The sequence below is a fragment of the Cervus canadensis genome, chromosome X (genome assembly GCF_019320065.1).
Source record: "Cervus canadensis isolate Bull #8, Minnesota chromosome X, ASM1932006v1, whole genome shotgun sequence".
Classification (NCBI taxonomy): domain Eukaryota; kingdom Metazoa; phylum Chordata; class Mammalia; order Artiodactyla; family Cervidae; genus Cervus; species Cervus canadensis.
Window position 1 is genome coordinate 93483777 of NC_057419.1, and position 13145 is coordinate 93496921.

At 43.6% G+C, this 13145-nt stretch overlaps 1 protein-coding gene across 5 annotated transcripts in view; it reads left to right on the plus strand.

Moving 5' to 3' along the window:
* Nucleotides 1–13145, plus strand: part of ZNF185 (zinc finger protein 185 with LIM domain) — a 66782-nt gene that overhangs the window by 37633 nt on the left and 16004 nt on the right. For all 5 annotated transcript variants that reach the window (XM_043459391.1, XM_043459390.1, XM_043459389.1 and 2 more), the window contains one exon: nt 2539–2733. In XM_043459391.1, the coding sequence (XP_043315326.1) occupies nt 2539–2733 (195 nt within the window). The remainder of the gene's footprint in view (nt 1–2538; nt 2734–13145) is intronic.

Here is a 13145-nt window from a genome sequence, read left to right on the forward strand (position 1 = left end):
GTAGGGCTGTTGTGAGGGTTAAATGGTTTTGTGTGTAGGCCATTTCCTGGCACAAAGTACTACATACATGTTGGAGTCTCGTTTTATTAAAAGTTAAAGCTAAATAACCAGCCCCAGAGGAATACCTCTTTCCACCAGAACTATTTAAGGACATGGGGAAGGCTCGCCTCTGATCCTCTTTTCCAGGTTTATTGGCTTGACTTCATTTAATGAGACACAGGGCCGCTCACCCCTTCCCCAGTAAATTTTTGTCATTAGACTTTACATCTAAAGCGTATACTGTTTTCCTCTGTGTTGCAAGTCTGGGTTTTTCAGGTTTGTGTTCTCTCTGCATTAGGAACAGGTGGACTTTAAGCACATGTATTCACTGTGGACAACTGCAGTCAGTCATTGGAAGAGTCTAATGGAGGTACTGCAAGAGTGGAAGGAGCTGTTGTCTTCTGTGTAAAGAATATGACTGTGTCCACAGTTGGCAGTAGCTGGACTAGGCTTCCAGATTTTTGATCTAGTTACAGCCAGAAATATTATAATATGTTTACTATCTCTAAACACTTGACTTCTAGGCAATGTATTAGGGGCCAGGAGGACTTCTGGGTTATTATATTGCTCAGCAAGACTTCTTGTGACTGTGTCACTAAAATTTATTTTTCATGGGTCAGGTGGGTTATACCTTCTATAATTGTAGTGACTCTGCTCTGAGGCTTAGGGAAAAGCAGCTTTATTCATCGACTTGTCCCTGTGTCACAGTAGACATTCAAATTGCTCTTTGCTGAGAATCTTGGCTTTATTCACAAGCTTGGTGAGGAAAACTTCTATTATCATAATTCTATTGGAGCCATGGGTTGGTACAGGACTCTGATTGAGTAAAGTTAGCTCATGGGGTTCTCAAGGCAAGAATACTGAGAACTAAAGAGCCTCTTGATGAAAGAGGAGAGTGAAAAAGCTGGCTTAAAACTCAACATTCAAAAAACTTAAGATCATGGTATCTGGTCCTATCACTTCATGGCAAATAGATGGGGAAACAATGGAAACAGTGAGAGACTGTTTTTTGGCCTCCAAAATCACTACAGATGATGACTGCAGCCATGAAATGAAAAGATGCTTGCTCTTTGGAAGAAAAGCTAAGACCAACCTAGACAGCATATTAAAAAGCAGAGACATTACTTTGCCGACAAAGGTCCTTCTAGTCAAAGCTATGGTTTATCCAGTAGTCGTGTATGGATGTGAGTTGGACTATAAAGAAAGCTGAGTGCTGAAGAATTGATGCTTTTGAACTGTGGTGTTGGAGAAGACTCTTGAGAGTCCCTTGGACTGCAAGGAGATCAAGCCAATCAATCCTGAAGGGAATCAGTCTTGAATATTCACTGGAAGGGCTAATGCTGAAGCTGAGGCTGCAATACTTTGGCCACCTGATGTGAAGAACTGACTCATTGGAAAAGACCCTGATGCTGGGAAAGATTGAAGGCAGGAGGAGAAGGGGATGGCAGAGGATGAAATGGTTGGATGGCATCATCGACTTGATGGACATGAGTTTGAGCAAGCTCTGGGAGTTGGTGATAGACAGGGAAGCCTGGTGTGCTGCAGTCCATGGGTCGCAAAGAGTCGGACACGACTGAGAGACTGAACTAAACTGAACTGAAAGCTAGCTCAGGGCTTCCAGAGTCAGGAAACATGCTCTTTAGGCCTTTTTGGTTTGTCATTGACTCAAGCCTATATGTCATAGGCAAAGGTGGGGTGAGTGTGTCAGGGTTAAGGGAGTGGCACTATTGGAGAAGAGCATGCTCTCCAAAAGTTATGAGTTCTGCTCCTCTTGTTATTCCAGCTTGAAGGCAGTGAGTCTGCCTACTATGCAGTTAACTTCCATGAATAAAGAGTCCCAAGGCTGGAGGTAGCTGGTGGTATGATCTTCTTGCCCTAATATAGCCCTACAAGCAATTGGAGGCAGGCTGCTGATTGGCAGGGTTGAATTCAGGATGGACCAGGATCAAGGTGATGGTGAACTAGATAGTCATTTTCTGGAATGCTAGGCTCATGTTCTCAATAACCTGACTCAGTCTTGGCCACTGGCCTAGTTGGCGTATGAAATCTTTGGTGCCTGAGGCCATCAGGCACCAGCACCATCACACAGGATGTGGAGGAGGCACCAATGAGGAGAACAAGGCCCTTGGAAGCATGCCAGGATGGGGATGAATGACGATGGGAGGGATGTGCAAGTATAGGTGTGATGTCAGGCCAGGAAGGACAGAAGATCTCCCAAAGAACTTGATACTGAGGACAGCTGGGAGGTCACTGCCTCCTTGCTGGATTCAGAGTGTGGCAAAAGCATCTGGGCTCAGGCTTCATCTTATACAGGGACAGCCTTTGTCAGTTGGAGGGGAGCAGCGGTGCTGGGGTCCTCCTGAGGAGGACATGAGTGCTCCCTGAGGTGGGGGCCATGCCAGGCTCCTTCCTACCCGCCTCCCCGGGAGAGGAGTCTGCTGTGGTCACAGAAGGGGATATGGGTGTGCAGTGGATGATCAAGGACTCATTCTTCCTCAGCACCTTGGTGGTTTTTGAGGAGAAGAATGTGGTCACCAAGGAGGGAGAGACGTGGCAGGGGAGGCCCGGAGTCCTGCAAGATGATCAAGGAGACCCAGTTGTACCCACCCAGCAGTGCACAGACCCCAGCACCTCGGAGCAGAGCAGCCCCAGAAATCCTGAGCAGCACCTGGAAGTGGACAGCCCGGCCAACAGGTAAGGGCTACTCTGTGCCAGGCTCCTGCTAGCCTGCCTGAACTGGAATTTTTCCAGGGGCCATGACCAAGGTAAGACCCACTTTTGCCCCACATGCATGCCAGTGCCTGGCACATTGCACACCTAGCTACTCAGGCTCCTGCCTGGTGAATGCAGTTAGAATGGTGATCCCCGGGCATGGAGCAGTATCAAGGGGCTTCCTTTGGCAGAAGGAACTGAGATGGAGCCTGTGATGGGAGCAGTCATCTGTTCCCAGAGGTAAGAAACCCTGGCTAATTTCTTATGTGTGGAAGAGGAAGAAGGTCTCCCAGAGTATAGAAGCACCACAAGTCGGGGCAAGGGTGGCCCCAGGTAAGATGAGGGCTATATGTATGTGTAAAAAGGCTCTGTCAGATAATTAGAAATGATGGGGGAAAGGGGAGACTGTGAAAGAATACAACAAGGTGAAGCAGAGAGAGAAGGTCACAGTGACAGGGGGAAAACAGGAGAGTGCAAGCATATTAGAGAGGTGCCCTGATACTGGCAGTAAAGGTGGGGGTGGGATTATGATTGGTGATGTGTTGGTGTGTGATATGCATAAGTGACAGGACAGGTGTAATTGTCACTAGAGGTGACTTTGTGGTATCGGTGTGTGGTGTTCAAGTCAAGGCTCTCCTGATGGCATCTGCCTGGCTGAACATTACATTCGTGTCCTATAAAGCTTATGGATGTGCTGAAAGATGATTGAAACACAGCAGGTTTGTATTGCTTGGAAATTTCATGGAGAATAAATGAAAGCACTTATCACTTCTGCAGATCCAAGCAAGAGAGAAATGCTAGAAGGGAACACCAGTGTGTTTCACCAACCCAGGAGACAGGGAACAGTAGCTGTAGCTCCTATTGCAGAGACAGATAAAATAAAAACCTAAAGCTCAACGTTGAAAAAGCTAAGATCAAGGCACCCAATCCCATCACTTCGTGGCAAATAGGTAGAAAACGAAAACAGTGGCAGACTTTATTTTCTTGAGCCCCAAAATCACTATGGACGGTGACTGCAGCCATGAAATTAAAAGACATTTGCTCCTTGGAAGAAAAGCTACGATAAACCTAGACAGTGTATTAAAAAGCAGAGATATTGCTTTTCTGACAAAGGTCCATCTAGTCATGGTTATGATTTTTCCAATAGTCACGTATGGATGTGAGAGCTGGACCATAAAGAAGGCTGAGTGCTGAAGAATTGATGCTTTTGAACTGTGGTGCTGGAGGAGCCTCTTGAGAGTCCCTTGGAGAGCAAGGAGATCAAACCAGTCCATCCTAAAGGAGATCAGTCCTGAATATTCATTGGAAGGACTGATGGTGAAGTTGAAGCTCCGATACTTTGGCCACCTGATGCAAAGAGCTGACTCATTGGGAAAGACCCTGATTTTGGGAAAGATTGAGGGCAGGAGGAGAAGGGGGCGACAGAGGATGAGATGGCTGGATGGCATCACCGACTCAATGAACGTGAGTTTGAGCAAACTCCGGGAGATAATGAAGGACAGGGAAGCCTGGCGTGCTGCAGTCCATGGGGTTGCAAAGAGTTGGACATGACTGAGAGACTGAACAACAATCTTCATGATACTGGGGTTCTTATACATAAAGGTTCCATACTTAAATAGGAGGCTATTTTTAGTGCCAGGCTCACGTGTTAGATGTAACAGGTTTTCTTATTTAAGAATATCCAACTGGCCTTTGATTCCTTTTGCCCATCTTTGACTCCAGGCCCTGTAGGGGCCCAGACCAAGATACTGAATGGACAACTCTGGACTTTGCGCCACAGTACTCAGTGTACTCTCTGGTTAGAAAGGTTGAAAAAAAATGCAGCCTGTAGGTAAAGGAGGAGGTGATTGGGCTTTGGGTGGGGGGGAGTTAGGGTGGATGTCAGGAGAGTCTTTCTTTATAGGTGGGATGAGGTTGAAGCTGGAAGACTTTGCCAGAAAGATAGATACATTGTGATGGAAATATAGACTCAGGGTGGCTGCAGTGAAGGAAGAGTTAATGATTGGCTTGGTGGGAAGTGATGAGCGAGGCTGGGCAGGCACCTACTCCTAGACTGACGAGCATGACCCACATTCTGAGGGCCCCAGGCGCCACTGACAGGTTTTGCAAAGGAGAGTCTAAAGACCAGACATGTCAAGCGGGGTGGATATACAGCAACACAAGGGAGGACACCAGTCAAGAGGCTGTTTGCCCAGCCAAGAGATGGCCGACAAGTTGCCTTATCAAAGGTAAAGGTGAAGGAAAGTGGTAGCCAAGGCTGCTCCCAAGATTTCACTTTTGAGCAACTGTGTGTAGTGATGGCTCCAAGGTTTGATAGGAACTAGCTGACAGCTGGTGAGGTTAGTGGGGATTGATGTGCAGAGATGTGATAAGGTCATTTGGGCCTGTGAGGATGACTGTATGCTGAGTCCTGGGAGTTCTAGTGAATCATTGACCCCGAGGGTGGTCTTATACCAGCACACTACCCACTACATTAACCCAATAAAGGACAAAAACTGTGATCACAAGCACAGGTGGGCAGGGTCAGAACCTTATGCCATAAGGACTTGGACTTTCTGCAGAGGAAAAAGAGCCAAGAAGATTTCTTTTTAAATTGTTATAAAATACACAAAACACAAAAATTACCATCTTAACCATTTTAAAGTATGCAGTTAAGTGGCATTAAGTACATTCATAGTGTTGTGCAGCCAATGTCCAGAACTTTTCCATTAAACAACAGCTCCCCATACCCTCTACTCCCAGCCCCTGGCACTTACCATCCTACTTTTTGCCTCTATATATTTACTACTATAGATACCTCATAGAAGCGGAACCATACAGTATCTGTCCTTTTATAACTAGCATCTTTCTCTTAGTCTTAATGTCTTAAAGGTTCATCAGTGTAGCATATCAGAATTTTCTTCCTTTTTAAGACTGAATAATATTCCATAATGTGGACATACTGCTTTTTGTCTACTCATCTGTCAGTGAACACTTGGGTTGTTTCCACCTTTTGGCTATTGTGAATAGTGCTGCAATAAATATGGGTGTACAAATATATTTTCAAGATCCTGCTTTCTGTCCTTTTGGGTATATACTCAGAGGTGAAATTGCTGGATCATATGATAACTTTATATTTAAGTTGTTTTAGGAACCACTGTACTGTTTTTCCACAGCAGCTGCAGCATTTTCCATTCCCACCTACAGAGCCAGAAAAATTTTAAGCAGACGATTGATGTGGTCAGATTTGTGCTTTACAGTTATCTCTATGGTGTCAGTGAAAAGAATGGACTTGAAATGGGCAGGTACAGGCAGGGAGAAAAGCTTAGAAGTTGTCCCAGTCCTCCAGGTAAGAGATGATGAGGCCCTATTTATGATAGCAGCTGTGGAGATGGAAACAGAACTGTTTAATAAGAATAATGAACCCAGAATTTGGGAAGCAATGAGGAAGAGAGAAGTGTCAAGTCAGAAAGTATGTGGCTAGGTGGAGTATGTAGCCCCTCCTGGCTCACGTGGTGGGGCAACTCTCCAAGTTGCCACTGCACTTCCTGGAGCCATCTGAACAAATACCCACTTCACGGACACACCAAGCCAAGGCAGCAGTCTCAAACGAGTCAACAGACAAGGGCACCTGAGGCAAGGCTCTGGCTTCCAGGTGTGGCTGTGGACAAGCCCTCTTTACAGACCCAAATGATTCTCCACTTCCAGTCTTTGGGTCCAGTCACTGGCATGGTATCTCAACAGACTAGGTTTATCAGAAAATGTGGCATTTGGAGTGTGTAGGCCAGGGAATTAAGGGCCACTTACTCCTCATAGTCTCAAGTAACAATCAGTTCCTCAGCCCCAGCCTGGACATATGTCAGAAGGAAAGGTGGTCTATGCACCCTTCTAGTGGATGCGGCTTGACTAACCTGGGATTCCAAGAAGCACGGAAGAGGGCAGAGTGAGAACTGCAAGGACACAGGCAACAATAACAGCAGAATTGTGAAGGAGACTTGGATGGAGGATAGAAAAAAATCCAATCAGGATCTTAGAATGTCTGAATTGGCCAAGTTAGAGTAGTTGAGAGCTGAGACAAAATAGAGAATTCTTATGTGTGGGTTGCATATAATTTCACATAGGGACAGTTGGTATGGCCCAGCAGAAAAGGACCAGAGGACAGTCATTGCCAAGGGTAAAATCTCAGGCTGTGGGAGATTGTTTTTCCATCAGCTTAGCAAGCTTTAATTTTTATATTTTATAATTTTATTATCTTCATTATCTCCACCATAGTTTGGTCTCAGGTCAAACAACAGGGAGGAAACACAGTCCCACCCATCAACAGAAAATTGGATTAAAGACTTACTGAGCATGGCCCCACCCATCAGAACAGACCCAGTTTCCCCCACAGTCAGTCTCTCCCAACAGGAAGCTTCCATAAGCCTCTTATCCTTATCCATCAGAGGGCAGAGAGAATGAAAACCTCAACCACAGAAAATGAATCAAACTGATCACATGGACCACAGCCTTGTCTAACTCAATGAAACTATGAGCCATGCCATATAGGGCTACCCAAGACAGATGGGTCATGGTGGAGAGTTCTGACAAAACGTGGTCCACTGGAGAAGGGGATGGCAAACCACTTCATTATTCTTGCCTTGAGAATCCCATGAACAGTATGAACAGGCAAAAAGATAGGATAGTGAAAGATGAACTCCCCAGGTCAGTAGGTGCCCAATATGTGACTGGAGAAGAATGCAGACATAACTCCAGAAAGAATGAAGACATGGAGCCAAAATGAAAACAATGCCAAGTTGTGGATGTGGCTGGTGATGGAAGTAAAGTCCAATGATATGAAGAGCAACATTGCATAGGAAACTGGAATCTAAGGTCCATGAATCAAGGTAAACTGGAAGCAGTCAAACAGGAGATGGCAAGAATGAACATCAACATTTTAGGAATCAGCAAACTAAAATGGACTGGAATGGGTGAATTTAATTCAGATGACCATTATACCTACTACTGTGGGCAAGAATCCCTTAGAAGAAATGGAGTAGCCATCATAGTCAACAAAAGAGCCTGAAATGCAGTACTTGGGTGCAATCTCAAAAATGACAGAATGATCTCTGTTCGTTTCCAAGGCAAACCATTCAGTATCACAGTAATCCAAGTCTATGCCCCAACCAGTAATGCTGAAGAAGCTGAAGTTGAACAGTTCTATGAAGACCTACAAGACCTTCTAGAACTAACACTCCCAAAAGATGTCCTTTTCATCATGGGGGGCTGGAATGCAAAAGTAGGAAGGCAAAAGATACCTGGAGTAACAGGTAAATTTGGCCTTGGAGTACAAAATGAAACAGGGCAAAGGCTAACAGAGTTTTGCCAAGAGAACGCACTGGTCATGGCAAACACCCTTTTCCAACAACACAAGAGAAGACTCTACACATGGACATCACCATATGGTCAATACTGAAATCAGACTGATTATATTATTTGCAACCAAAGATGGAGAAGTTCTATACAGTCAGCAAAAACAAGACCAGGAGCTGACTGTGGCTCAGATCATGAACTCTTTATTGCCAAATTCAGACTTAAACTGAAGAAAGTAGGGAAAGCCACTAGACTATTCAGGTATGACCTAAATCAAATCCCTTATTATTATACAGTGAAAGTGACAAATAGATTCAAGGGATTAAATCTGATAGAGTGCCTGAAGAACTATGGATGGAGGTTTTTGACATTGTACAGGAGGCAGTGATCAAGACCATCCCCAGGAAAAAGAAATGCAAAAAGGCAAAATGGTTGTCTGAGGAGGCCTTACAAATAGCTGAGAAAAGAAGAGAAGCTAAAAGCAAAGGAGGAAAGGAAAGACATACCCATGTGAATGCAGAGTTATGAAGAATAGCAAGGAGAGATAAGAAAACCTTCCTCAATTTGAGGAAGAAATGCAAAGAAATAGAGGAAAACAATAGAATGGGAAAGACTAGAGATCTCTTCAAGAAAATTAGAGATACCAAGGGAACATTTCATGCAAAGATGGATGCAATAAAGGACAGAGATAGTATGGAACTAACAGAAGCAGAAGATATTAAGAATACACTGAAGAACTCTACAAAAAAAGATCTTCATGACCCAGAAAACCATGATGGTGTGATCATTCACCTAGAGCCAGACACCCTGGAATGCAAAGTCAAGTGAGCCTTAGGAAGTATCACTATGAACAAAGATAGTGGAGATGATGGGATTTCAGTCGAGCTATTCCATATCTTAAAAAATGATGCTGTGAAAGTGCTGCACTCAATATGCCAGCAAATTTGGAAAACTCAGCAGTGGCCACAGGACCGGAAAAGGTCAATTTTCATTCCAATCCCAAGAAAGACTATGCAAAGAATGTCCAACCTACCGCACAGTTGCACACATCTCACGCGCTAGTGAAGTAACGCTCAAAATTCTCCAAGCCAGATTTTGATAGTATGTGAACTATGAACTTCCAGATGTTCAAGCTGGATTTAGAAAAGGCAGAGGAACCAGAGATCAAATTGCCACCATCTGTTGGATCATAGAGCAAGCAAGAGAGTTCCAGAAAAGTATCTACTTCTGCTTTGACTATGCCAAAGCCTTTGACTGTGTGGATCACAACAAATTGTGGAAAATTCTTCAAGAGATGGGAATACCAGACCACCTTACCTGCCTCCTAAGAAATCTGTATGCAGGTCAGGAAGCAACAGTTAGAACCGGACATGGAACAACAGACTGGTTCCAAATTGGGAAAGGAGTACATCAAGGCCGTATATTGTCACTCTGCTTATTGAACTTATATGCAGAATACATCATGCGAAGTGCCAGACTGGATGAAGCACTATCTCGAAGCAAGACTGCTGGGAGAAATACCAATAATCTCAGATACACAGATGACACCACCGTTATGGCAGAAAGGGAAGAGGAACCAAAGAGCTTCTTGATGAAAGTGAAAGAGGAGAGTGAAAAAGCTGGCTTAAAACTCAACATTCAAAAAGCTAAGATCATGGCATCTGGTCCCATCACTTCATGGCAAATAGATGGGGAAACGATGGAAACTGTGAGAGACTTTATTTTGTGGGGCTCCAAATCACTGCAGATGGTGACTGCAGCCATGAAATTAAAAGATGCTTGCTCCTTGGAAGAAATCTATGACCAACCTAGACAGCATATTGAAAAGCAGAGACATTACTTTGCTGACAAAGTCTGTTTAGTCAAAGCTATTATTTTTCCAGTAGTCATCTGTGGATGTGAGAATTGAACTATAAGGAAAGCTGAGCGCTGAAGTATTGATGCTTTTGAACTGTGGTGTTGGAGAAGACTCTTGAGAGTCCCTTGGACTGCAAGGAGATCAAACCAGTCCATCCTAAAGGAAATCAGTCCTGAATATTCATTGGAAGGACTGATGCTGAACTGAGGCTCTAATACTTGGGCCACCTGATGAGATGAACTGACTCATTGGAAAAGACCCAGATGCTGGGAAGGATTGAAGGCAGGAGGAGAAGGGAATGGCAGAGGATGAGATGGTTGGATGGCATCACTGACTCGATGGACACGAGTTTGAGCAAGCTCTTGGAGTTGATAGACAGGGAAGCCTGGTGTGCTGTAGTCCATGGGGTCACAAAGAGTCGGACAGTACTGAGTGACTGAACTGAACTGAATAATTTTATAGCTCTGTCATTTCCGATGCCTGAGTATAACAAAGGCAATGTAATTTGGGATATAGAGGAAGACCTTTGATTTCTTGGATGACTTAACTGGTGAAATTTATTCCTCAATTACTTGAAAGAATCAGAATTCCTCATGAGGGAGTACTTGTTCCAACAAAAGTTTAGCAGCAGTAGTTGCAATGCCCCTTTTAAAAGGGAAAGCTTCAAGTCAGTTAAGGAACAGACATGGTAGTAAGAACATATTTAAAATCATGAGATTTAGGAGATGAATGAAATCAAATTGCCAGTGAAGGAAAAGGTCTTGAACATATGTATATTAATAAAACTCAATAGGTAAGTGGTAAGAATTTCCAGTAGAAACCCACTGACTTAGAATACCTGAATTTAAATTTTAAAAAGTAAAATTGCACCTAAATTAACATTTTAAAAATAATTGAAATTATGACTGATAACATTATGATTGATAACATTGTTCTCTAATATTGGGCAAGGCAGGGCAGCACTGGGATTCTGAGAAATAAAAGCATATCATGGACAGTGAGGGCACTGACAAATCTCTAAGAATTTTATATGGTTTCTGAAATATTTATGTAATTAACATTTTACCCATAAAAATTAGGAAATGCCTTGCATTATTATTATCATTATTTATTATTATTGGATTAGTGCTTCTCATGTAATTTATATAATATAAAGCATATTGTATATTGTACAGTATAAAATACAAATATACAACTCACAAGACAGCTATTTTTATTAAATTAACAATATTAGACTAGCTTTGTTTGCCAAGGATTTACCTAAATTCTTTGAACTTGAATTTTTAAAAAATTCATGTTAGTTTATAAAAAATTCTTATAAAAGAATACTTTTTCTTCTGTACATTCAAAGTACTAGAAAAATTTTAATGAGTTTTAGAAATATTTAATTTATATAAGTGTTTATTTATCCCTAAGTCAACTGGAATAAAGGATAAGTGATCTTGTACGTTTACTTGGTAATTCTATTCACAAGTAAAAAGATATTACACATACACATGTACATAAATGTTCAGATAGACTCAAATGGAGATCTTATGGCTTGAATTCTAAAATTTCAGCCATGTGTCAGGTATAAACACAAATTAAAGACTCATTGGTTTGTATAAGAGCTGGTTCTCCTTTTTGCCACACTTTATATTTTTATCAGAATTCTGTTTCTGGCAGATGGGACAAGTTGAGGTCACCTGCTCGACATAAAGGCTAAAGCTTCCTGCTAATATTTATACAGGAGGCTTTAAATTTTTTTTTGCCTTGATATATAATCTTATGGAGACTGTAGACTGAATTTTGGGTGAGGGATCAAGGAGAAACTAGTCATTTGGGATATCTTAACAGTTATCTACCTGGACAAAATATCTAGAGCATTTCCAATTAGGTTTTTCAGCATGTTGTTTTTATGCTTTGTGACCACGGAGAGCTTCCCGCCAGTGGAGGCAGGACCTAGAAGGCAACATATTTGTCCTAGACACTTAGGGGAAGAGAAGTCCTTCATCACAGATAGTTTGGGATATTGGGAAGCAATAGTAGCTTCTGTGGAGAGTTGACAGGGAGATGGGAATGAAGAAGCAAGAAGAGCTAGTGCACCCAGCTCTTTCAAGAAGCTTGGCTGTTGCTGGGGGGAGAGAAGCTGCGGAGTTGGGGTGGGGTGGGGTATTTGAAGTTAAGAAAGACCTTTTTGTTTGCCTTAAATGGGCCGTCTAAGTTATTAGCCCATGCTTCTGCTTTTATCCCACTTCCATCCGCAGACTTAGTGATGGGAAGTGTAGTGGCAGCTACTTGATCAGACTGGGGATGGGAAGGGTAGTCGAAGTTACATCCTGAGTGCAATTTGTGACCTGCAAGCAGATCCTCACCCCATAATTTTCATGTGTGTGTAGGGGAATGAAAATGCTATTACTTCGTTAAAAATAACTGTGACTGCTTGGCAATAAAAAAGACAAGGAGATCCTAACTGTGATCAACAAATGGGCAACAACGGTACGTCTGCACCTGAGTCTGTGCGTGTGCCTCGGGCTAATGCTCAGTGGAGTTTGGCAGGTGTGAGCCTGCAACAGCCGCCATTTTCTGCAGCTGAGAGCTCTGACCGCGATGTCCGTCGTGAAATACGACTATCAGTAAAGAAAATGGCTGTCCTGGGCATGCTCAGCTTTGGCAGGGCTTATTCTGGGCTTTGCCCATGTTAGCCAGCAGATGGCAAGCAAGGATCACCTGTTGGGCGTCCTCAGAAGCCTTTTGGTTTTCATGGCCCTTCCCCGCGCATTGCAGGATCATCAGTCTGTTTGAGAATGTAGCAAGCCCTGATGATTCTCTTCCCACTCCTTTGCCCCCCTACCCACGCCCCCACAGCCCCCAGCCAGCCAAAGCAGGACTTCCCTGTAGCTCAAACAATAAAGAATCTACCTGTGATGCAGGAGACCAGAGTTCCATCTGTGGGTTAGGAAGATCCTCTGGAGAAAGGAATGGCAACCCACTCCAGTATTCTTGCCTGGAGAATTCCATAGACAGAGAAGCCTGGCAAGCTACAGTTCATGGGGTCGCAGGGAGTCAGATATGACTGAGCTGCTAACACACACAGCCAGCCAAAGCAGCTGAGGGGAGAAGCCTCTTGCCAGAGAGCTGGTGCCCTGCTGGATTTTTGTGCACAGGCATTCTGAGCACCCTGGCCTGGGGAGAAGACAGGATGGCTTGGGACTTTTTAAGCAGGACA